Source organism: Triturus cristatus, chromosome 6 (assembly GCF_964204655.1).
Source record: "Triturus cristatus chromosome 6, aTriCri1.1, whole genome shotgun sequence".
NCBI lineage: Eukaryota > Metazoa > Chordata > Amphibia > Caudata > Salamandridae > Triturus > Triturus cristatus.
This window is the reverse complement of record NC_140589.1, coordinates 111,743,914-111,767,020: the sequence shown is the minus strand read 5'-3', so window position 1 is coordinate 111,767,020 and position 23,107 is coordinate 111,743,914. Positions and strand designations below refer to the sequence as shown.

At 47.9% G+C, this 23,107-nt stretch overlaps 1 protein-coding gene across 1 annotated transcript in view; it reads right to left on the bottom strand.

The window, feature by feature from the left end:
* Nucleotides 1-23,107, bottom strand: part of LOC146816480 (exportin-5-like) — a 1,728,456-nt gene that overhangs the window by 1,650,830 nt on the left and 54,519 nt on the right. The window contains exon 2 of the mRNA XM_085610324.1: nt 19,661-19,782. Within this exon, the coding sequence (XP_085466450.1) occupies nt 19,661-19,782 (122 nt within the window). The remainder of the gene's footprint in view (nt 1-19,660; nt 19,783-23,107) is intronic.

Genomic DNA, 23,107 nt, shown 5'->3' with positions numbered 1-23,107 from the left:
AAGGGTCCAGTGTCAGTCACTTAACCAATTACCTCACTGGACCAGTTTGGACAGGCCATGACCGTTCTCAATATCCAAACAAAGGAAATGTGCTGATCTCCACATCCTGTGAAAGCTCTGCATGAAAAGATCTGACGACCAGCAAGACTCCTTGATTGGCTGAAGGATTCTAAGTGAGATTCATAATCCCTGTTAATATTATAGGAGGTCTATCGTCATCACAGAACCAGAATTCTGAATATTATGGAACACTTCCACACAGAGCAGTATAGGCTGGACTATTCCACATAGGAACAGACCACAAATGAACAAAGGTGTAACTGGTCTCTGCCTTTAGAGCCACAGTGAAAAGAAGACACAGTGGATTGGAATGTGATCCAAAGTAATTACCATTGGTTGACATTATTTAAAGCATACCATCCATCAATCTTGATTCTTTACGTTGAGTAACCCAGATGTGTACTATCAAACTCAAACTGTCCATCACTATTCGTGCTCTTGCTTGGAGAAGGTAGGGCCTAGCAGTTCTGGCTGGTCTGCCACTTTACAGTCAAAACAGGCTTGAATTGCATGTGGCAAGTCCTCATCGGCAGTGGTACAGCAACCAAATAATAGGGGAGTAGAAAGTGTGCCAGAGTAATCACCAGTGACTGATTAATAGAAGGACTACATTAACCACTTTTGTTCTTATAAACGAGTAATCTTAATTGGAAAGGGTATATCCAGACAAGGATATTGCAGCTTATAAGACTCAAGCTGGACCTCACTGATTAAACCTATAAGGATTACATATATTACCTTCTGGCAGTCACCAGTAGGTAGTTATAGTTAGGATCTAGTTTCCATAGGAAAAGCATTTTTGACTTGCCTATGTCTTTGGCGTCGTTTGACGAATCTTCATGAAATTGAAGGTTTTGGGGTGATCCATCAAACGGGGACTGATAGAAAGGTGGACGGGGTCAAAAGACTTGTGTTTCCCCATGTTAATTCCAGTAGGAACTTTAGACACAGCTACAGCCCGAACTACTGAACAGAATTACACCAAATTTGGCAGAAAGGTATATGTTGGTCCAGGGAAGTGCCTTTTTGTGATTTGGTGTAAATCCATTTAGTAGTTGCAGAGTTATTAAATTACATTTTCAATTGTATATATAGGGAAATGGAGGATCCAGGACCCCTCCTGATCTAGTGCTGAGATCGGATTGGCTGAAAACACTTCAAACTAGGAAGTGTTTGCAGCCATCTTGAAACTCTGCTTGATCAGAGTCCCACAAAGAAAGGTTAAAAAAAAAAACAGGCAGAGTAGGAATAACCTGACCCCCCCCCCAGACTGCTTCGCAGGATCCTGCATTTCTTTACTAATCGGCCCCCGGGTGGGCACGGCCCTGGGGTCATTTGCAAAATAAAAGGAGGGAGGGTGTACAGGCTACCCCTCCTGGGGCTTATAATTGCCTCGCAGACCACCACCTTCCCAGGGCTTATGCAATGGGGGCTCCTCTCGGACTTCGCCTGGGCCCCGGGGACCACCACCTCCCTGGGGCCATATTTAATTTGTATTGGGGAGGCCTCAGGGACCCCCACAGGCCCAGGAGACCACCACCTCCTGAGGGCCAACTTTTTTTTTTTTTTTTTTATGGACCACCCCCCCTCCCCCGCTGATCGTTCTAAAAGTTTAGTCTGAAGCATATCACCACTAACCTCAACCTTGGTATCCAGAAATTCCACAGATGTTCTACTGTGGAATTTCTAGATACCAAGATTGAGGTTAGTGGTGATATGCTTCAGACTAAACTTTTCCGCAAGGAAACTGCAGGTAACACCTTAGTACTTGCCCTCAGCAGCCACCCAGACCCATTGAAATAGAGTATTCCTTATGGGGAGCTGTTGAGGGCGAAACACAACTGTAGAACCACCACTGCATTTATTGAAGAGAAACGTATCATGATTGACAGGTTCAAGGACAGGGTCTATCCACAGTGGGTACTTAACAGAGCCATTAGGAAAGTGGACACAGTACAACGCAAAGATACACTGTACACAACTCCAGATAATTATGAGACAGAGAATGACAAAGAGAATACTACCAGGATTATTCTTACATATAATAGGAGTTCCAGAAACATCAGGAACATATTTTGTAGACATTGGGATATACTTAAGAGTGACCCGAATTTCGGTCCTTTGATGGGTGACAGACCCAGTATTACCTACAGGAAGGGAATAAGCTCAAGGGACAAACTCGTACACAGTGACATCACAGTTCACAACACCATAAAAAAAAAAAATTAAAAATCAAAAAAAAAAAAAATCAGGTTTGCGTGGGTTTTTCCCTTGCGTTCACTGCAAGACCTGCAAAAATAGCTATATGCACAAAGAATTCACCATTGTGGACGAGAAAAAGAAACAGATAACAATTTCTCACTTGTAGCACACCGTTTGTAGTGTATTGCCTTGAATAACAGATGAGGAGTTAAGAATACATCTGTATACGACAAACTATCTGTGGTTCTCCTCAATAACTCTTTGTTCTCTGATGTATTCTCTAGTCTGTCAGGGTAATTACCTGTAGAAGGTAGAAATTGTAACACTTATGTATAGTGTGAGTCTCTTCTTACTTTTTAATCCATATTTCTTTCTTCTTTTTTTGCCCTTTTCACTACAGGAGTAAAGGAAGGGGCCCACCTACCTTGGTAGTTCACCTTCACGGGTCCCCTACCCTTTTTTCCAGACACACATGGCGATGTCACATCACTTCAGTTAAGAACACACCCTGTGCTTTGACGATTTTTTTCTTACGTTTTATGATGTGAATTTGTCTCCTATCATGGTTCCTGAAATCTGTATTATTTTTTCATGTGTTATATCACGTGTGGCAGCATTGTAGTTTTAACTGACAATTACGAGTAGGCCACTCTAGATCTCGTGGGCCTCTATTTTCATGAAATGTGGGCACTTGCCAGTAATTTGAGTCATGCAATATTTGTGACACCTTCTTGAACAGTGGGTCCAGTTTTGGGTACCTTCAATTTTGTCTATTATGTAATAAAAATAGGCCATTGTCCGATAGGAGACTGCCAAGTTGTACATGATAGGGGTACTTGCCCAGTATTTTATGTCTCGCGGTGGTACGACTTATCTCCGTGGTCCCCCTCCTTTTTAACACACACCTAATAAGTCTGTCATGTTTGGCACCAGGAACGCAGGGGACATCACATGACGTGATTTGCACTTTGGGTTTATGTTTGTCACTTTTTTCCATTTTAGGTGGAAATCGTTCGATATTATATTTTATTGTATGAAGTAGGCTGTGAATATAAGAATTAAGACATCAATTACTTTTGTGTCCGTCACATGCTGGCCGCCAATCCACCCTTATGTCCATTTGATGTGGCGCAATGCAAGTTAATGAACAGTTCGCTTTTAAACCTGACGATTGTAAGAATTTTTCTGTTGACGCATTACATAAGTGTATTAGGAAACTTCCTTTGTGCAGTAACACTATGTATATATATACTACGATAAATTACCTGTTCTGTAATGGCCGCCATAATTCTGGATTCCAATCGAGCACACTGTCCTATGTCGATTTCCATGTTAAAAGTACTGTTTACATTTCCACCTACCGGATATAATGCACAGTGTGTTGTCTGTCTCCATACGTGTGAGCAAGACGTAACAGCCGAAACGCTTTGCGTTGGAGTAGAATAAACCTCATTTGCATATTCGTGAACATGTCCTGAGAGTGCACTTACTTCGCTGAGGCGTGGAACTGTGTTGATATATTTTTCCTGGGTGCTCCCCCGTGGAGTGCACCACCTTCCATGGGTCCGGATCCTGTTTAAAGGAGCATTTTTGTTTTAGAAAAAAAAAAATTATCTATCTATATATATATATACACTAATTCCGAACTATAACAGGTCTGAAACCTATGGTTTTTTTTCACTGAAAAAACCATAGGTTTCAGACATGTTATAGTTCGGAATTAGCATTTAAAACACCTTAGAAATTCACTGAAAAAAACATTTAGGGGTGATGTAGTTAGCTGGACATTTCACTTGTACAAAACCATTGAAATTCCTCCTTTATAGTTAGTTCAGCTAACTATAACTCGGCCGCCCGCAATCCACTGCTGATGACGTCACATATTACATCTACTAGATGATGTCATCAGTGATGTCACTGACCAGGTCATGAATGATGTAATATGTGACATCATCAGCAGTGGATTGAGGGCGCGCGAGTCATAGTTAGCTGAACTAACTATAGTGGACGAATTTCAATGGTTTTGTACAAGTGAAATGTCCAGCTAACTATAACACCCCTAAAACCTATGGTTTTTTCAGTGAATTTCAAAGGTCTTTTAAATGCTAATTCTTTTTTTTTTTATAGCAATCGTTTTTATTGATTTTCAGAACAACAGTAGCATTGCACATGCATAGTCATACAATAACAAATAACTGTCGGGATTCCCCCGGCCCTAAGGCTCTACAGAATTCCCCATAGGTGGTTCAGATGCTCCGTGTGCGACCCAGTGGAACCCCTCCTCAGACTCCTCCGGTATCCCGTCCCACCCCCCACCCCCCCCACTACCCCCCTCCCACCGCCCCCCCCCCATAGGCTGCTGCATAGCGTCCGAAAAGACAAAGAAGGAGAGACCGCTTCAGTCTGTGGAGAGCCAGGTCCGGAAGAGGCGCATCTTCCGCCACGCGGGCGGGATGACGGCTGACGGGAGGCCCCTAGACAAGAAGGCCAGTAACGATCCCCAAGACTCCTCAAAGGCCGTGGGATCATCCCTAAAGCACAGCGCCAAGCGCTCCATCGAAAGCAAGCGCCACAGGCGGGCATGCCACAGGGACAGAGCGGGAGCAGCCTGTTTCTTCCATGCCGCTGCCACCGTGAGTTTAGCTGCCCCCACGCAGAGCCACCATATAGCTTTATCCCCCCTGGACACTTCCTCCCAGTCCTCTCCCCGAAGACCCAGGATGACATGAGCAAGGTCCCCGGGCGGTTCAAAGCCCAAAATCTCTTTAATCTGCGCTAAAATTTCAGCCCAGAAAGGTTGAATACTAGGGCAGTCCCACCAGATATGTTTGAAATCCCCGAGGAGACCGCATCCCCGCCAGCAGAGTGCAGAGGTCCCCGGGAAGATCCTAGCCAATTTAGTGGGGTATAGGTACCAATCAAAGATGGTCTTGTAGTGAGCTTCCCTCAAGCCTACCGACAAGTTATGCCTAGGAATGTCCCGCCACAGGCCCCTCCACTCATCCTCAGTGACCTCCCTCCCCAGGAGACGCTCCCAGAATTCCATATGCCTGGCCCTGGGTGTGTGTAGTGTAGTCAGCAGTATCTCATATAGAGACGAAATCGCCCCCTTCATTGAGCCCACCCGTGACAATACCAGTTTCTCCACATCCGTAAGGCTCCGGCAGCCCGCCTCCCTGTACTGCGGCGCCGTGGCCCAGTGTTTGAGCTGCAAATAATGGAACTGCTCACTGTTGGGGACCCCAAATTCACTCTTACAGTCCTGGAACGAGCGGAACTCCCCCTTATCGAAAAGATCCGCCAGCTTTAGACACCCTCCCTCTCGCCACCCATCAAAGGGACCCTCCTCTCTGGCTGGGGCGAAGGCCGGATTGAAGTGTATCGGGGTGTAAGGTGAAGGGAATGTCGTCCACCCCTCCCTCCGCGTGACTCTATCCCAAACCTCCAATGTAGTGCGCGTTGGCGTGCTAAGATATGCATTCGGCGGTCTATCTCCCCTTGGTTTCCACAGCAGGTCCCAGATGGACCTGCCGGCTATCGCACGGTCCATATGAAGCCAATGCTTCTCCGATTCCCGCACCGTCCATTCCAGCACGACCCGCAATTGGGCCGCTTGATAGTATAGCTCAAAGTCCGGCAGCCCCATCCCTCCATCCGCCCTGCGTTTCCGAAGCACCGTGAAAGGGAGCCTGGCCCTCCCTCCCTGCCATACAAACTGAGTAATCAACGTCTTCAGCTGCGGAAGGAATGCCTTCTCCAGCGGGATCGGCAAGGCCTGAAACAAGTAAAGGATCCGGGGCAGTACCATCATCTTTACCGCATTGATTCGCCCCAGCCAAGATATGTATAAGGGCGTCCACCGCCGCAACTCCTGCCGCAAGTGTGGCAATACTGAGGCGTAGTTGGCCCCATATAGTCCCGAAACCGTCGGTGTCAGCTGCACCCCTAGATATTGTAGTGAGTGTTGGGCCCATGAGAGCGCCGTCTGGGACTTGAGCGAGGCCACCTCCGCTCTCGAGAGTGTGAGATTGAGTATGTAGGATTTGGTCATGTTGACCTTGAACCCTGCCACTCTCTCAAAGTCTCTCAATTCCTCCTGCACCGCGGGTAGAGAGACATGCGGCTCCCCCAGAGTCAGCAGAATATCATCCGCGAAGAGGGAGATTTTGTGGTCCTCCCCTCCAAATCGGATCCCTTTAATGGAAGCATTCTCCCTCACCCGGATGGCTAGTGGCTCTATGCTGAGGGCGAAAAGCAGAGGGGACAGCGGGCACCCCTGTCTAGTACCTCTAGCCAGCTGGAAGGGCGCGGAGGGTGTCCCGTTGACCACCACTCTCGCGGAGGGATGGCTGTAGTTGGCTCGCACCATCTCCATGAAAGCGTCCCCGAATCCAAATTTTCGCAGGGTTAAGAAGAGGAAGGGCCAATCTACGCGGTCGAACGCTTTTTCAGCGTCCAAACCCACTAGCACCGCTGGAATCTTAAATCTGGATGATTTCTCGACAAGGTGGATGGTACGCCGTATATTATCGTGCGTCTGACGCCCTTTAATGAAGCCCGACTGATCCGGATGGATCAATCGGGGCAGCAGGTCATCCAGGCGGCTAGCTAGGATCATGGAGTAAAGCTTAGCATCTAGGTTCAGAAGTGCTATGGGGCGGTATGATGCACACACCAGAGGGTCCTTGCCCGGTTTAGGCAGGACCGTGATCACCGCCTCTGCCATTGATTGGGACACTCTCGCCTCCTTCGCCACCGCTCGAAATAAAGCCGTCAGATGCGGGGCGAGCTCATCTACAAAGTGTTTGTAAAAGTGGGCGGTATAGCCGTCGGGCCCAGGTGCCTTGTGGAGCTTGAGACGCTTTATGGCACTTCGCACCTCCTCCACGGAGATAGGTTCGTCCAGCCTGTCCCGATCCAGCGCCGACAGCTGGGGGCATTCCACCCCATCGAGATAAGCCGTTTGCGCGTCGTGCGCCAGCGGGTTCCCCCCATACAGCTCACCATAGAAATCCCTAAAGGCTCTGGTCTTCGCCGCCTCCTCGTGCGTGACTCGGTCTGGCCCGACCCGAATGCCTTCCACATAGGATTTTGCCCGCTGAATGCGGAGCTTTCGGGCCAACTGAGAACCCACCTTGTCCCCCTGTTCATACCCCGCGCGGCGCAGCCTCAGTAAGGTATATTCTGCCCTGGCGCTATAAATCGCCCGCAATTTACCCCTCACCGCCGTGAGTTGCCGCTGCAGATCGCGAGTGGGTTTATCTTTGTGCCTACCCTCCAACCCCTTGAGTTCCTCCTCCAGTGTCTCCCGTTCCAATGCTTGTTGTCGCCGCAGCGACGCCTGTAATTGGATACATTTGCCCCTCAGCACCGCCTTGAAGGCGTCCCAAGTATTTTGATGCGAGGTGTCGGCAGGTGGGTTGTCCTGGAAGTATTCCCCTATGGCCGCGGTCAGTTCCACTCTCCGCACTTGGTACTTTCCGGGGGCCCTCCTGCGCGACCATCTGCCACGACTCCGCTCCCCCCACTGAAGCTCCAACAAGACCATCCCGTGGTCTGAGACCGAAAGGGGGAGAATCTGCGCCCCCGTCGCCTTCCCCACTAATGCCTGACTAATGAAGATGTAGTCTATTCTAGTGTAGGTTCGGTGGACATGGGAGTAGAAAGTGTAGTCTTTTGCCGTCTCATGAAGAGCCCGCCACCCATCCCGCAGCCCGAGTGAATCGAAGCGGTCCTTGACTCGTTTGGAGAATACTGATGATCTCGCCCCCGCCACGTGAGAACCGTCCAGGGCACCATCCCACAGGCAATTAAAGTCCCCCAACAGAATGATGGGGCCCTCTGCGAACCCGCCCAGGGACCCCAACATGCGTGCTGTGAACACCGCCTGTCCCGTGTTCGGAGCATACACGACCGCGATGGTGCACAGTTGGCCCTGAAGCCGCCCCTTGAGCATGAGCCATCTCCCCTCCTTATCTCTCTGTGAGTCCGCTACCTGGAAGGGCATCGAGCTGTGGAACAATATCGCCACTCCATTATGTTTGGTGGCGGCCGCTGAGTGAAAAATCTGTGGGAAAGCCCTATGCTTGAGTCTACCCACATCCTCCCTTGTAAGGTGCGTTTCCTGCAGCGCAACTACCTTGACCTGCCTATCCACGATGTACTTCAGGACCTGCTGCCTCTTCTGGGGCGAGTTCAGGCCCTTCACGTTCCATGTAGCCCACGTCACCATCTTAAGTAAGTGTAGACCCCCCTCTCCACCCCGTGTTGTAAGATCCGCCGATGCAAGACCTCAGCGCCTGTCCTCCACCCCCCCCGGGACCCCTTCCTAACTTCTCACTGTCTCTCCCCGGTCTCCCCCCACGACTTCGTTGCAGCCTACCTCTGGTACCCTCTCCCCCCCACCCGACCCCCTCGCACCCCCCCCCTCCCGTATCCCCCCCCCCACAAGCACCCAACCATGGAACCCCACATACCCGGGGTAATTCCAGGGAAAGTAACCAAGACCCCGCCCCATCGAACTCCTAACCTCATCAACTTGCTCCGCAACCGGCAGAGCATCAACAACATGTGGGCCAAACAAAGGGCTCATAGAGAAAAACAAAAACCTCAGTGTCTATGTAGCCGCAATGTCTCTGCGGAGATTGCTGCCTCCTTCTCCGCTGGGCCGTCACAGACTCGTTGCCAGCCACCTGGCTGCGCCGCTCGGGCTCCCGGGGCCCTCCCGGCCTGAGGGCCCCCCGCGGCGGCTCTAGAACTGCATCCCGGAGAGTCCCGGACTTCCACCTCGCGACCATTACTCACGGTGAGGACCTCCTCGCTGGCGTTGCGCCCTGCGCCACTGCTCCCCCTGCGAGCCGGCCGCCACTGTTCCGGACGGCCCCGGGCCACCCCCCTCCTCCGGTGCCGACGGGAGGTCCAGGATACGCAGCCCTTCTCCCAAGTCCGTGATATGGTGTCTTTTATTTTTCCATTCGAAGCTGAGCCCAAAGGGATAGGTCCAACGGTAGCGCACATTGTCCTCTCTAAGTTTGCTGGTCACCGGGCGGAGCTGCTGCCTCCGAACAAGAGTGGCCTGCGACAAGTCCTGGTACAGAGAGCAACTGTGGCCCTGGAACGAGACGTCCTTCTTCTTCCTGGCCGCTTCCAGGATGGCTTCCTTGACCGGGAAGGCGTGCAGCTTTGCCAAGACATCCCTCGGCCTCCGGCGGTCGCCATGGCCCGGTGGTCCGACCCTGTGCACCCGATCCACTTTGATGTTGAGGTCTGGCCTGTTTACCACCTCTCCAAAGAGGCCTATGACGAACGCCTCCAGGTCCGGACCTTCTGCGCCTTCTTCCAAGTCTCTCACCCGTATATTCTCCCTCCGGGAACGGTCCTCCAAGTCCTCCAGCTTCAGGGCAGCTTGCGCCAGCTGAGCGCGAAGCTCCGCACACTCCGACCGGGAAGCCTGAGCTGTATTTTCCAGGGATTGCACCTTTTCCTCCACCTCCAGGGTTCGCGACCCCACATCTCTGCGCAAATCGCCAAGCTTCTCCGTGAGGTCCCCCCGCAGTTGGTCCAGGCTGGCGTGGAGGTCCCGTTTGAGTTCACCACATAGCTCCCTCTTGAAGTCCCAGAGCGTAGCCACCAGGTCGTCCTTCGTCAAGGCCATGTCTTCCCCTCCGCCTGGCCCACCTTCGTCCGCAGCGTTGGAGCGCGCCTGGAAGTACTTCGCCACTTGGTTTTCCTGAGGCTTTGGTGCCTTCTTCGTCGGGGGCGCACGGGACGACTTCCCCATCAGACCGCCCCCTCCGTGCCTCACGGCGTCGCCTCCACCGGTTCTCTGGCCTCTTCGCGCCTGGCCGCCGCGTCTCAGTCACCGGAATCTCGGAGACCAGAGCAGGGACCGACCCGGCTTCGTTCAGGCACTCAGGCAGGCCCACGTGCTGTGCCCCAGAGAGTCCTTGTCAGTGCCGCAGATGCTCCTCCGATTCCAGCGCCGGCAGGTGTCCCACTTGGCCGCCATCTTGGAGTCAGGCATCGTCTCCCACCGGGGCGCGCGGTGATTGCCCCCCGCGCCCCCGCTCCCCTCCGCCTGGCGCGATCTCCCCTAGAGCGGATCACTTGTCTCCTGCTGGCCCACCGACCTTCTTCACGGGCTCCGGGAGGGCCGCAGTCACCGCCTCCTCACGGACGTCCCACCGGGAAGTGTCCCCATGCGCTGGTCCGCTCACCGGTGTCAGCAGGGTCCGGCACCGCCTCTCCCCCTCACCGCGGTGTTCTTCTCCCGCTGTGCGGTCACCGCGACCAGCCTCTGATCACTCTCTGGAGTCCGTGGAATCGCCGCTCGGCGAGCGATCGTGGCTGTCCGCCGCCATTTTGCTGGGACCTCGCTCCCGGGACATTGCTCGCCACCTAGCCGCAGCGGAGCCGATTCATCTTCGCCTCCGGGCCATTCTTCGTCACAGGCACCCCGCGAGTGGTCACCACAAAAAGCGCCAGTCTAGAGCCCCAGTTTAGCTGCGTACAGGAGTCCGTGGGGCCGGAGCTGACTCGGTGCACTACCAGTCAGCCATCTTACTTGGCCACGCCCCCTAAATGCTAATTCTTAAGTATAACATGTCTGAAACTTACGGTTTTTTCAGTGAATTTCAAGGTTTTTAAATGAGTTTTTAAAAAAAATTGTTCTAATTTTTTTATATTCTTTAACTACATTTTTTGAATCTACTTATTTTTATATATTTTTTTTAAATTACACTACACATTTAAAAAATATATATTTTAAAAAAATATATATATTTAATTATTTTATATTCTTTTAAATATACTTAAATATTTTTTTTTGCTTGGAGTTGCGCACCCAACGCGCTGGAGTCGCGCACTCTACAGGTTAGTAGTCGGGCATCCAACGCGTGAACACCACGGGGCCGCGCTGAGGGCCGCGCCGGATGCGCGACTCCTAATTTTACCGTAAAAAAAAAAAAAAAAAAAAAAAATAGCGCTCCCATCACTAATTTTTATTATCCCCGGGGACCCCATCCCCCGGGGTTTATAAAAAACGTTGGGGATCGTGGGGGGTGCCCCAAGGCCCCCATGGTCCCAGCCAGCTCCCCACGTCCTTCGGGAGCCGGCATTGCTTTTCCACATGGGGAGCTGCTGACATGCAGCTCCCCGTGTGGAAAAGCAATATGGTTTGGATTTTGAAAGAGAGCAGGTTTCCCTGCTCTCTCTTTCAAAATCCAAACCAAGTTTGCTCATAGCAAACAGTTTCCTGGGGGGGTGGGCACCCCAGGACACTGCAGGAGCCGGCCCTGGGGGGTGGCGGTCCCCAGGGCCCTTTTTAACGGCAGGATCCGCACACCCTGCACACACTTTGGGGTTTAAAAAAAAAAAAATAGGGGGGCCCTGGGAGTCCTTCTGGGACCCCCTAAGCAGGTCTAGAGGGTCAAGGTATTTCTACCCTGACCCCTTTATACGTTTTACACACTTATTCCACAGACTTCTTCAGCCTCGCTTCTACCGAGGCACAAAATGGCTGCCAACAGTTCCTGGTTTCGAATGTTGACAACCACTTGACAGACAATTAGCATTCAGCGCGTGATCGGGAGGGTGCGCTCAGGATGCGCTGAGGGTGCGCTGATCCAGCGCGGCCATAGATATATATGTACTTTTAACTGTATTTTTCTCACGAACTACTGAACAGATTGACACCATTTAAGCAAAAGGCACGAGTCTGAACGGAGGACTACCTCTTTGCCAAATTTGGTGTAATTCCGTACAGCAGTTCGGGCTGTAGCTGCGGCTAAAGGTCATATGGGAAATTGCATGGGGAAAACACGTTTTGGGACCCCCCCCCCCTTTTTTCTCGGCCCCCGCTACACAAATCATCCCGAGCCTTTCAGGATAGGAGCGGACCGGAGCTAGCCAAAATTTTAGAAAATTGTGGTTTTCAAATGTCACCACAACCACGACGTGGCAATGCTGGGCCTTTTTATAGATGCTTTTATTTTTTTTCACAACATGTTTAATTTTGGGTACGTACCTTGGAAAAGCTGTTTTCTTTAAAGAGCAGCTATTAGGGTGCACTAACTAGAACTAGAATTTTAAGTTCTCTTTGACGTTCTTGACTAAATTGTTGATAAGTAAATAAGCAATAGTTAAAGTCAGTTGATTTATGTCGGTTTGGGACTAGTGTTTACCGTAGAATTATAGATTTAGTGTATTTACAGCATCATTTTCAAACACTGCATATTTCACCTAAATGCTTTTTGCTCAAATGGATGAAAATAATACTGCCATAGAAAGTGCAACATACTTTTAATTTTTTGCTGCATTATGTAAATAATCTGGTTTAAAAGTTTACTCCACTATCCGGCACCACCTAAATTAGGTCCTGACTATATTAAAGCTCTACAGAGACAGTTTGGGAACTGTCAATATGACAATGAAATCCAGGTTTCACAGGCTACTACGAAATATTTTCCATATTCCATGGTTGCATGTGGTATATGTTTTTTTACCACTGCATACTGTGCACAAAAAAAACAAAAACAAGTAAAATTATTGATAAAGCAAAAGCACCAGTATAGTTATGGACAGGACTGAATTTCCACAGGAAAGCCTTTCTTTTCGTAATAATCATGCTGCTATTTGATAATTCTGCACAGAACTTTCAAAGACAAAGTGCATCAGCTTTGGCTCCCTCATGGAAGGTTTTAGAACAGATCAGTCCAGCAGAGTTGAAGAAATAGGGGAGGTCCCAAAAGTGTGATTATCCATCTTAATTCTAATACAAATGATTGCTTGATACAGAAAAAAATAGCTGAAAAGCTGAAAAGAATTACACCAAATTTGGCAAAAAGCTAGACCTTTACTCAAGGATTGTGCTTTTGTTGATTTGGTGTAAATCACTTATTTATTTTCAAATTAGCATTTAAAGAGGGGCTTGGGATGGGCATGAAGGGGTTGACCCATAGAAAACGTTAAAGATATCCTGAGCGTTTCGGAACTGCGGACCCTCTGTGAATACAAAAAAAAAAAAATTGAGGGATTTTATGGAAAGTAGTAGCTTTTTCCTCTCAGTCAGTCCTGCGCCACAGATCCAAAATAATTTTATTCGCTGGCTGCAACATGGGAGGATATGTTGCAAATGCCATTGTAGGACTCAGTCCCAGAGTCCTCGGAAAAGTTTAAAGGGCATATAAGGACGCAGGGCGACCCCCTCATAATATGAGAACTGAAAAAAGAATTTGGGTTGTCCATCGATACCGGATATGTTATTCTTCCCTAATCGAGCTATATTAGGTTCTCGTTCACCACAATATCTATGAGATCTGCAATGAGGGGGCACTGAACACAAATGCTCTGTGTGATGAGCAGGAATTTTTATATCATTCTCGCAAGTTGTAAGTATGAGCAGCCCTGTGTATTGCCAACATACTTTATAAACAGCACACACACAGGTTATATGAAGTTGGTGAGGTTTTCTATGAACAGTGTGTTCAATCACATAGAACACACAAGTGTGTAAGTGCATTTCTTTGTGAACAGACTGTTAATAAAGTCCAGCGAGTGACCCCTTTAATAAAATGTTAGTTTAATATAGTTTGTGGGCACATAAGCTTTTCTTAAGATGCTTGATCAATATTAATTAAATTTATGCCACTATCCGGACATTTGCATATTGGTATGTTCATTGTGCTACACTTCTCTGATTCCTTTGTCCGTGTAAAACAGCTTTAACTGTGGATGTGGTGATTATTTTTGGAGCCGAATGATTATGATAAAGAAGCGCCTCCCCCTAATGAAGGACTCAGTGTCCAAAATGCACTGGTGACAAGAAAGGAGTCTGTGAGATGATACTTAATGATTCCACAAGAAACAAGCATTTACAATGCAATGGTCTCGGCATTGTTAAAGTTAGAGCTATTGGCATTGCTCATGACATTATTTTTGTTTAGGTTTTTGTTTTTAAAACATTTAAAGAAACGGCATTGTTATTTACAATGTCAATAGCTTAATCTCTCTCAAGTGCGTGACCTATTGCATTTGCACCCACACACAGAGCCACACACAAAGCCACCCACACACACACACACAGACACCCACACAGAGCCACCTACGCTAGCCGAGACCTAAAAAGGGCCACAGTCAACTCTTCCGAAATGCAACTTCACATACATGTAATAAAAATGTTCCACGCCGCTACTTACTACCCAATTGGTGTATGTGTAAACCATCTAAAGAGCGCTGGGACCTCACGGCGCTATAGAACTTCATTGCTACCCAGAGCCCGGAAGGATGAGCGGCTGAGAGGCCCCGTCAGGATTTCAATTCCCGGTGGATGCATTCGCCCACTGAGCTCCGTGCCCCCGCCGTAGATGAAGGCCCGTGCAAGGTTCCCATAGGCACGTGCAGGGGTCCCCTAGGTACTTGCAGGGGTCCCCTTGACCCCGCATAGGGTTCCTAAAGGCAGGTTGGTTCCGAGCATTAATACTGGGCTCCGGGCCCGAGCCACGGCTCTTCGAGCGTCTGGGCCCGGAGCCAAAGGGGTGGAGGACGGAAGAGGCGGGGAGCCCTCACCCCTCATCCGAGCCAACAAATACACACAGTGTCACCCCCGGGGTAAGGGCGGCCACGAACATCATTTGCATATTTTATATAGCACGAACTCGACCCAAAGGTATTGGAGCGCTGTACATGAGCACCGTATTTACATTACATATTCAGGAACGGGGAGATCAAGTGATTTGCCCAGAATCACAAGATGTGGACCCTGGTTTCCTGCACCAAAGTCGGCAGTGCAGCCGACGGACCACATTGGGCATGAGGGTAGTGATGAGTTTCCATACATCACACTTTGGAGTGCAGTCTCATTCACTTGGGTGTGAGACTCTCAGTGCAGTCTCATGTATTGGCTCCAAGTTTCACACCTTTCAGCACAGTCTCCACTCATCGGAAATTCTCACCCTTTAGTAGTGAGTCTCACACCTCGAAGTAGTTTTTTCATTCAGCGGGTGTGATTCTCACGCTGAAGTGCGTTGTCTCACTCCGCGAGTGCGTCCATCTCACACCATAGCTCAGGGGGTGCCTGGGACTAATCTCGCGGCTTAGAGGGCGGTCTCACAAGTTGTGTGCGAGCCTCACCGCTCGGAGCAGTCTCATTCTTTGAATACAAGTCTGGCGTGTTGGAGCAGACTCCTTCAAGGGGAAACGTGAGCCCAGAAGGACAGCCTGGTCTCATCTCCAGCACCTGGGGCTCTACCCTGGCAGCAGGTCAGAAGTCCACTGCCTTTACTAACCCAGAGTCCGCCTCCCAGAGCCACACTGGAATTCAAAGAGTGCTCCACATAAGCTCGAGACGGTGGGGGCGAGCATCTTTGGGTCTCATCATCTTAGTTTGCACAGAGTTGGGGTGGGAGGGGCGTCTTTTTCGGAAGTCGAATTTGAGATCTCTGGGAACGTGATGTAAAACGCTCGAAAATGAGAGTCCAGTGCTTCGATTTGCTCGAACTACTATTTAAATTCATGTTTAGATAGTTTTAGTACGTCAAGGGTTATCTTTCATGCATGTCGTCCGCTGATTACAGGATGCTTTTAAAAAGGCAGGACTTCTGGGGTGAGGGGGGAGGGGTTACAGCTGCAGGCCGCATCCCTCCCTCATCCACCAGCCATGCAACGTGGCACAGAGGGGAGGGGGTAGGGGGGAAAGCAGTTACAATGGTCAGTTGCTCGAGTTTTCAACATTTCCAGAACACGAGGCAGGAAATTGGAAAAATACTGCGTGAAACAAACTGAAATAGAAGCGAAATGAGCCCTGTAAAAGGACCAGTAGCTATGGTACTTAAATAAGGAGCCGACTGGAGTGAAACCACCCGTATGAGTCCCAAGGCAATTGCCACAGAAAGCCATTGCCTGGAATTTTTCATACAGAAGAAATCCAGAGTGCTATGCCAATGATCATTCGTTACCACAGTAAATCACATCACCTTAAACATATAACCTCAACAGTAAATCATAAAGCTGCATAACATAGTCATATTAACTAACCATAGTATGTAACACGCTCGTGCACGAGCCAAGGTAAACCACTGGCCCGACTCTCCTTGTTTGCTCGGCCACTGAATAAGGGAGCCCCTGATGATGGAGTCATCTGATAGTACTATCCTGATAACCCACCCATAACTTGCCCCCAGTGCCCCAACCGTCTACATAAACATTACCCAATTACACCTCCACGCCCACTCGGAATCTTATGTCCCTCACCTGATCCCAGTGGCCGTCCTGGTATCGCCCCTTTGCCAGAGGGTGCTCAAGCTCCGCCAGCAGGGATCCTTCCTCTTCAGGGATCAGAAAGTCTCGGAACAGCCGTACACCCCCGGGGAGGAGCAGGGGGGGGGGGGGGGGAGTACGGCGGGGGAGGAGGGTCCTAGCGGAACGGAACAGTTAGTACAGTATTTCAGATGGCCTCGGAGACCCGGCCTCATCACAGAGGTGCGGCACAGCCAAACTCGAAACACCATGCTTATGGCCCTGAAAGTACCGCCACGGGCGCCGCCATCTTAGAACAGCGCGGAGCCTGCCGGGACTAGGGACAGCACGCACGTACACATACATGGCAATAGTATCTCCAGGAAGTAGCTAAAGAAACTTTTGTATGAAAATATGTTCCTATCTCATCTTTTTTTACCTTCTTCCGCATAAAATCACGCAGATTCCTTCAACGAAGGATGCTTTTCAAATGTTTTCAACCCGCAGTCCTAGGCTTGGGTCACGCCATGAACACCACCGCCTTTCTCCGCGGTCAAGCAGAAATGCCTCGGAGAAACGCAGCGGCATTTTCGGATACGGGGGCGTGTTTTTCTTTCTCTCCTCTTGCCATTGGCTGGAATGTTTACATTCCAGAGAGAAAGAAAGTAAAAAACACGCCACCGAATCTGAAAAAGACGGGGCTTAAACGGACAGACGCCCCTCTCCTCCAATGGCTGGCCTCCATTTAGGAAGCCAGCCAATGGAGAAGAGGGGCGGGTTCAAGCCCCATACCTAAAAACATTAAATCTCGCGAGCGAGACTGCGCAAGCGCAGCCTTCGCTAGCCGAGACCTAATAAAGGATGTTTAACTATGTGAATCAATAACGGAAAATGAACTTTTATTACTATGCTGTTTCAAGTGCTGATAATCAAGAACTAAAAGTTGGACACTGGGATCAGCACTTTGAGCAGCGCATCTAGGGGACTGTTTGCCAGTTGACAAATAGCAACCTGCATTTGTTGCATCAGCGTCGGTGAAGTGAAAGGAGTGTCAGTTACAAATTTTAGGAACTAAAGTACCTTATACTTAGAGAGTTACATAAAAAAAATTAAAGAGGACCGCTTGTAAATAATGTTAACTGTTCTGCTGTTTGATTAATGATAATATGTTATGCTGCACTATGGGCCCCACAAACGTTCTCAGAAACAGAGTAAAGTGCATTTCCTTTGCTGAAGGTGGATGTGTTTAGCAGCGAAAGACTTTTGACCATTGTCTGGAATTTCGCAACAAACGGTGAAATGGAACAGCATGTGGTCTACAGAAGATGGCAACACTTATTATCATGATACACGTTCCCATGCAAGCGACAAACAGGATGCTTAATCAAAGTGTTTTGCAAACTAAAACAATTAATGGCATGTGTGTGCTATTAACTTAAAAGGCTACCGAAGCTACACAAAATTGGAAAGATAAAATTAATTAACAAAAACGGACAGGATCAAATTAAATATCCAAATAATGACACCGAAAAACTAGTTCCACTGGTAAAAACAAGTTTACTTTTCTAAGGGGTTTGAATTAGTGCACCAAAAAAAATTATTTTTAAAAAACGTTGTGTGTGCTACAGTACAAATAAAATAAAACATTCACTAACAAAACATATTATAATTTATTAGGTTTACTGCATAACGGGGCATAAACATACACAAAAATTAATTACAGCCCATGAAGACAAATCTAAAAACAAAAACAAAAAATCCAGGGTGGTTTGCAGAAACCAAACAGTATATCGTGCCTGCTTAGCTTCAAATGTTTAAAGGTAAATTGAGACGTGCCGCCATTTCAACAAAAGTAAATAAATGGAAAGAAAATGCGGTGGCCGTCCGCCTTTTTTTCTATTTATTTACTTTTGTAGCAATCGCGGCACGGCACGCTTTAGCTTAAGATTTTTAAAGCTAAAGCACAGCGTGCCACAATTGCTACTAAAGCAAAGAAATGCAGTAGTCGGCCGCTTTTTTTTCCTATTTACTTGTGCAGCAATCACTGCACGCTGAGCTTTAGCTTTAAACTTGTGAAGCCAAAGCGCAGCGTGCCGCGAACGCTAATAAAAGATTAAATAGTAAAAAAAAATAGCATAACTTTGTATATTTCACAGTTAAGCACACTTTAGACAAATTACCTCCTCTACAATATCACGGGTTGCAGAAGCGGGATAACATGTCCTGCCTCATACAGCAAGTACATACCAGGGCGGGTTGCAAAAGTCGGACAACATGTCGTGCCTGCTTCAGGAAGTAATTGATTAACTAAACAGTGTTCACTAACTAGTAATAAAACCTAGAGTAAGGACACATGTAAAAGGGGCTGGCCTCAAGGGAGGTAACAGCAGAAGAGAGGGAGGTACTGAGGAGGGACTACTAAGCCTATTCACAAATCAAAAGCCACCATTTACAAAGGACAGTAATAGAAGCCAATTGAAAAGATGGGAGGAAAATAGGCGGCGTTTAAAGTCCACACCTGAATACAGCATGTCTCGAAGAGTCAGCACAAGCGCTGCCTAGGCGAGACCTAAAAAAATATAGGCAGCAGCAGACTTTGGCTGACTAACACCTGACCTCTGTCTTTGAAGTCCAGGAAATGTGACACAATATATACAGAATTTAAAGGCGTCTTTATATATTTACTGGACGTTCAAACCCACAGTTTGGCAAACACTGGGCTATAATATATTGGTTGCCTCTGGTGTATTCATCAGTGGTCTTTGGTTGTGGCTTCATAATGTGAATACGAAATACAGGTACTGGATGAATTAGTCGTCTTCTTTCCCAATCTTATTTTCCACCTTATATTTTTACTTTTTGGAATCCTAAGCACGATACCTAAACTTAATTTTACAATATGCCGACAAAGAAAACAAGGAGGATGAATTATGCAAGGTTCAGCTTGGATGTTTGACTAGAGTAGACACACAAGAATGGACAGGTAAATCCCCCCCCCCCCCCTTACCCCCTTCCATTGTGCAAAATGGTTTAGCTTAGACTGCACTAGCTGCATCTGTGGAAGAAAATGGACCTACAAAAACTTCAGTTGTAAATGGACGGTAAATGGTCTTGCAGAAGATCTGATATTTAGTTCAGCAAAAACATGCAAGATAAACATGCTTACTTGACAACATTTTGTAAAAGCTGAAGCCCATAAGTTCTGAAAAAAGAGGTTTGAGATTTCTCTGCCAATTTCAGCCCACAGGAAGCAGCGATTGGGCTCTTTTCTTTAAACTCGTCCAAAGCCTAATAAGAAGACAAACCAAAAGTCACAAACAGTAGTGAAACTTCAAAGAAAGTTAGTGCTTCCAATGCAGAAAAATGTAAATACGTATGGTTACAATGTTTGCTTTAGGATGCCTTGTCATTAATGATAACATGATTGACAAACAAGCTAGCAAATAAACGCGCATACCTGATAAAGACACCAACTAGACCTGCAGAGTTCGCCAATCGCAGCTGCAAGTCAACATCATTGGGCTGTTGCGTTATCCAAACTCAGCCTACTCTGCAGGAGTCTTAAACTAATTTTAAATGGGGTCTTCTCTGTTGCACCACTTTTACCCCCAACACACATTCATGCATAAAATTTGGATTTTACATTCAGAGTCTTGGAAAACAATTTCATGCCAAATCAACACATGCCTTCGAGTTGTTGATCGGGCAAGACGCCCTTGTTGAGCGGCTGCCTGATTTCTCCTCAGAAAATACAGGCAAAGGTTATATTGGTGACGCTCCACACCCAGGGAAAAAAGAGAGGTACATCAATTTCCCAAATACTATTTGGGGAGTTATTAAGGGCCATTGTCAAATGTTTTACTATCTTGTTTATAGGTTGCTACATGTAGTTAGTTGCTTGTGTGCGTCGGAATATGTGATCACTGGAACGCAGGAAAGTCACTCCTTCAAGTGTTACAGGGCTGTAATCCTACTATCTCGATACATAGTCCAGCCTTGGCATCAGGCCTTTTGCTCAAGTTTAAGGCCCAACTAAACACAGATTTAGAAGGAGATCCCTGCACAACCCAAGATCCACAAACAAGTACATCTCTCCTACACAACTCAGACTTTAAGGGGCCTATCATTTAGCAATGAACAAATCAGTTTACCATTATTAGAGGGCCCTGCCTCTCTAATATTACTGTACAACTTTGAACAATTGAGGGATAGGTCCTTGGCAACCTCTAGCACTAACAGGGATCTGGTTGTACAATTCAGGTTATTCTTTATGGCGAAACGATTTGGAACATTAATCAGTTAAAGCTTGCCGGTACAACATTCGGCTCAGTTCTGTTGAGATATACGTAGGGTTCTGGATATAAAACCGGTGCAGGTCGTAGGCAGTAGGTTCAGTTCACTTTAGAACTTATTAAACAGAGAGAGCCCTACACAAAACTTCAGTATTAGGTTGAACATTTCTATTGTTTAAGACAGTTAAATGCATATGTTCACTTCAAGCCCAATTATTCTGGGGAGCTCTTAACTATCCTAGATGAATGTCTAGGAAACACACATCCCATCATTTGAGTTCCATGAATGTTAGCAATGTCTAACACAACCAGCTGTACTTTATGTTCTCATATTCAAGACTTTTTATTTAAGGGGCGAACAAGGGTTGTACAATTCTAACTCCCATATCTTCACCAACCTGTACACTGCAGCTTTCAATGGGACTCTGAAGAGACTGCAAAGGCACCATGTAGCACTGTACAAACACACAAATAAATAAATCAATCTGATAAAAACCCACATATGAATACAGTGAACTTTGATGAGAAGCTGTGGGAGAGGGTGATACCAGCCTGTGAGGAAGGAAGATCGGCTGCAAGGACAGGGGTGAGAGAACTAGTGCCACAGCAGATCTGTACATTTCAGATATTCTCCAAAATATTTACTGGAGGCCATCAGGACCATTGCCTAAGTGACACTGCAATCCGCCTACCTCAGTGTCTTGTCAGCGGAGCTCAAAGGTTATTTTTTCTTCTAGTGTTCATGTGATGTAAGATTATGCTTACGTCTTTTTTTAAACAAATTTTTATTGCCTTTTGCACATCATGAAACATAACCCTTTTAGGGTGTCAGTGTATAACAGACAGGAAAAAAGAAACCTATCCTAATCACTGTCTTAGTCGTTACCCTTGCTTGGCCCCACTCGTACACGTTAACTATAATGATCACATTGCTGTCTCCTAGCAGTACGCTATATATGTAAGGTATATCCCCCCTCCCCTTCCCCCAACAATAAGACAACGAACCAAAACTTAACCCGCCCCCTCCCCCGACACTGCTGTCTCCCCTCGACTACTATTCAGTTCAGTTAGTAGTAGGCTCTCTGGCACGAGAGGTGTGAGTAATGGTGCTGAGCCAGGACCTTCCGTTGCGACCCACTTCCTCTCTCGTGTGTGTCGATGCCGGGGAACGCTCCCAGTCTCCTGACTGAGTTGTTCCGCCCTAATCTAGTCCCTGGGGGTTCTCGACAAGCCGAATCCTCTCTGGGGTGGAAGCCTCCGATTCCCTGCCAACTCTTGTTAAGTCCGCCATCAGCCCCTCCCATGCTTGGGCTCGTTCCGGCTTGCCCACTCCCCGCTGCGCATTCCGAAGTAGGACCTTGCCCTCACAACCCGCCCATTTCACCAATGCTTACGTCTCTTATCTAAAATCTCACGATACGGACCAAGAAAAGGGTTATAATTAGGGCTCCCGGTTAGAAGGTATTTATTTTTTTAGCATTTCAGTCTGTATTTTTCCATATTTATATTTTGGCCATCTTATTGGTATTTATCCATATTTATTTTGTGTTTTGAGAATAAATGGAGCCGTAAAATGGTATATTTCCACATTTATTTAACTGTTGAACGTTCACTCATGCATGGATTGAAGTTACAATTTAGCAAATTAAGGGGGCGTGGCTAGCAGCCGATGAAGATGGCCGCCACCTAAGTATGCTGCGCTAGCCAACAGCGTCCAAGCCCAATAAATCCGGCATAATCCTAAACCCTGAAGATTGTACTAAGCTGGGGGACTGTGCGGAGAATCAGCGGCTGCCTGGCGGTGTGTCCAAACCCCGAGATTGAAGGGTGTAAGGCGAGAGAGCGGCAGGTGAAGGGAGCAGCCAACAGAACCAAGATGGCGCCGCCCCAGCGATCAGGGGTCTGAAGCAGCCTAGTTATTCCAGTGATTGATTGATTGATTGATGTACTTATAGAGCGCAGCTATCACCCTACGGGCATCTTGGCGCTTGCATTGGGAACCCGTCCTGGTTTTTCCCTGTAAGATAACCCGTACTGGGCATCCCCAAGGTGAAAGCCAGGCATCCCGCCGCGGGGGGCCGTTGTGGAGATTAAGCAGGCTTGTTGCCCAGAGCTGCATAGTGTGAACTCGTGCTTAGAGTGGGCACCGAAGCGAGAATTATCGAGTCCGTGGACAATTGGGCTCTGGACCCTGCCGCGTCGGGAATCGAACCCAGGTCCCGGGTCTGATCTCTGCTTCAGGGTATGCCTCCTCTAACCAGTGAGCTACACTTCTCCACAGTGCAGCCGTCAGTGAGAGGCTGAAGTACAGGGAGCAGCCG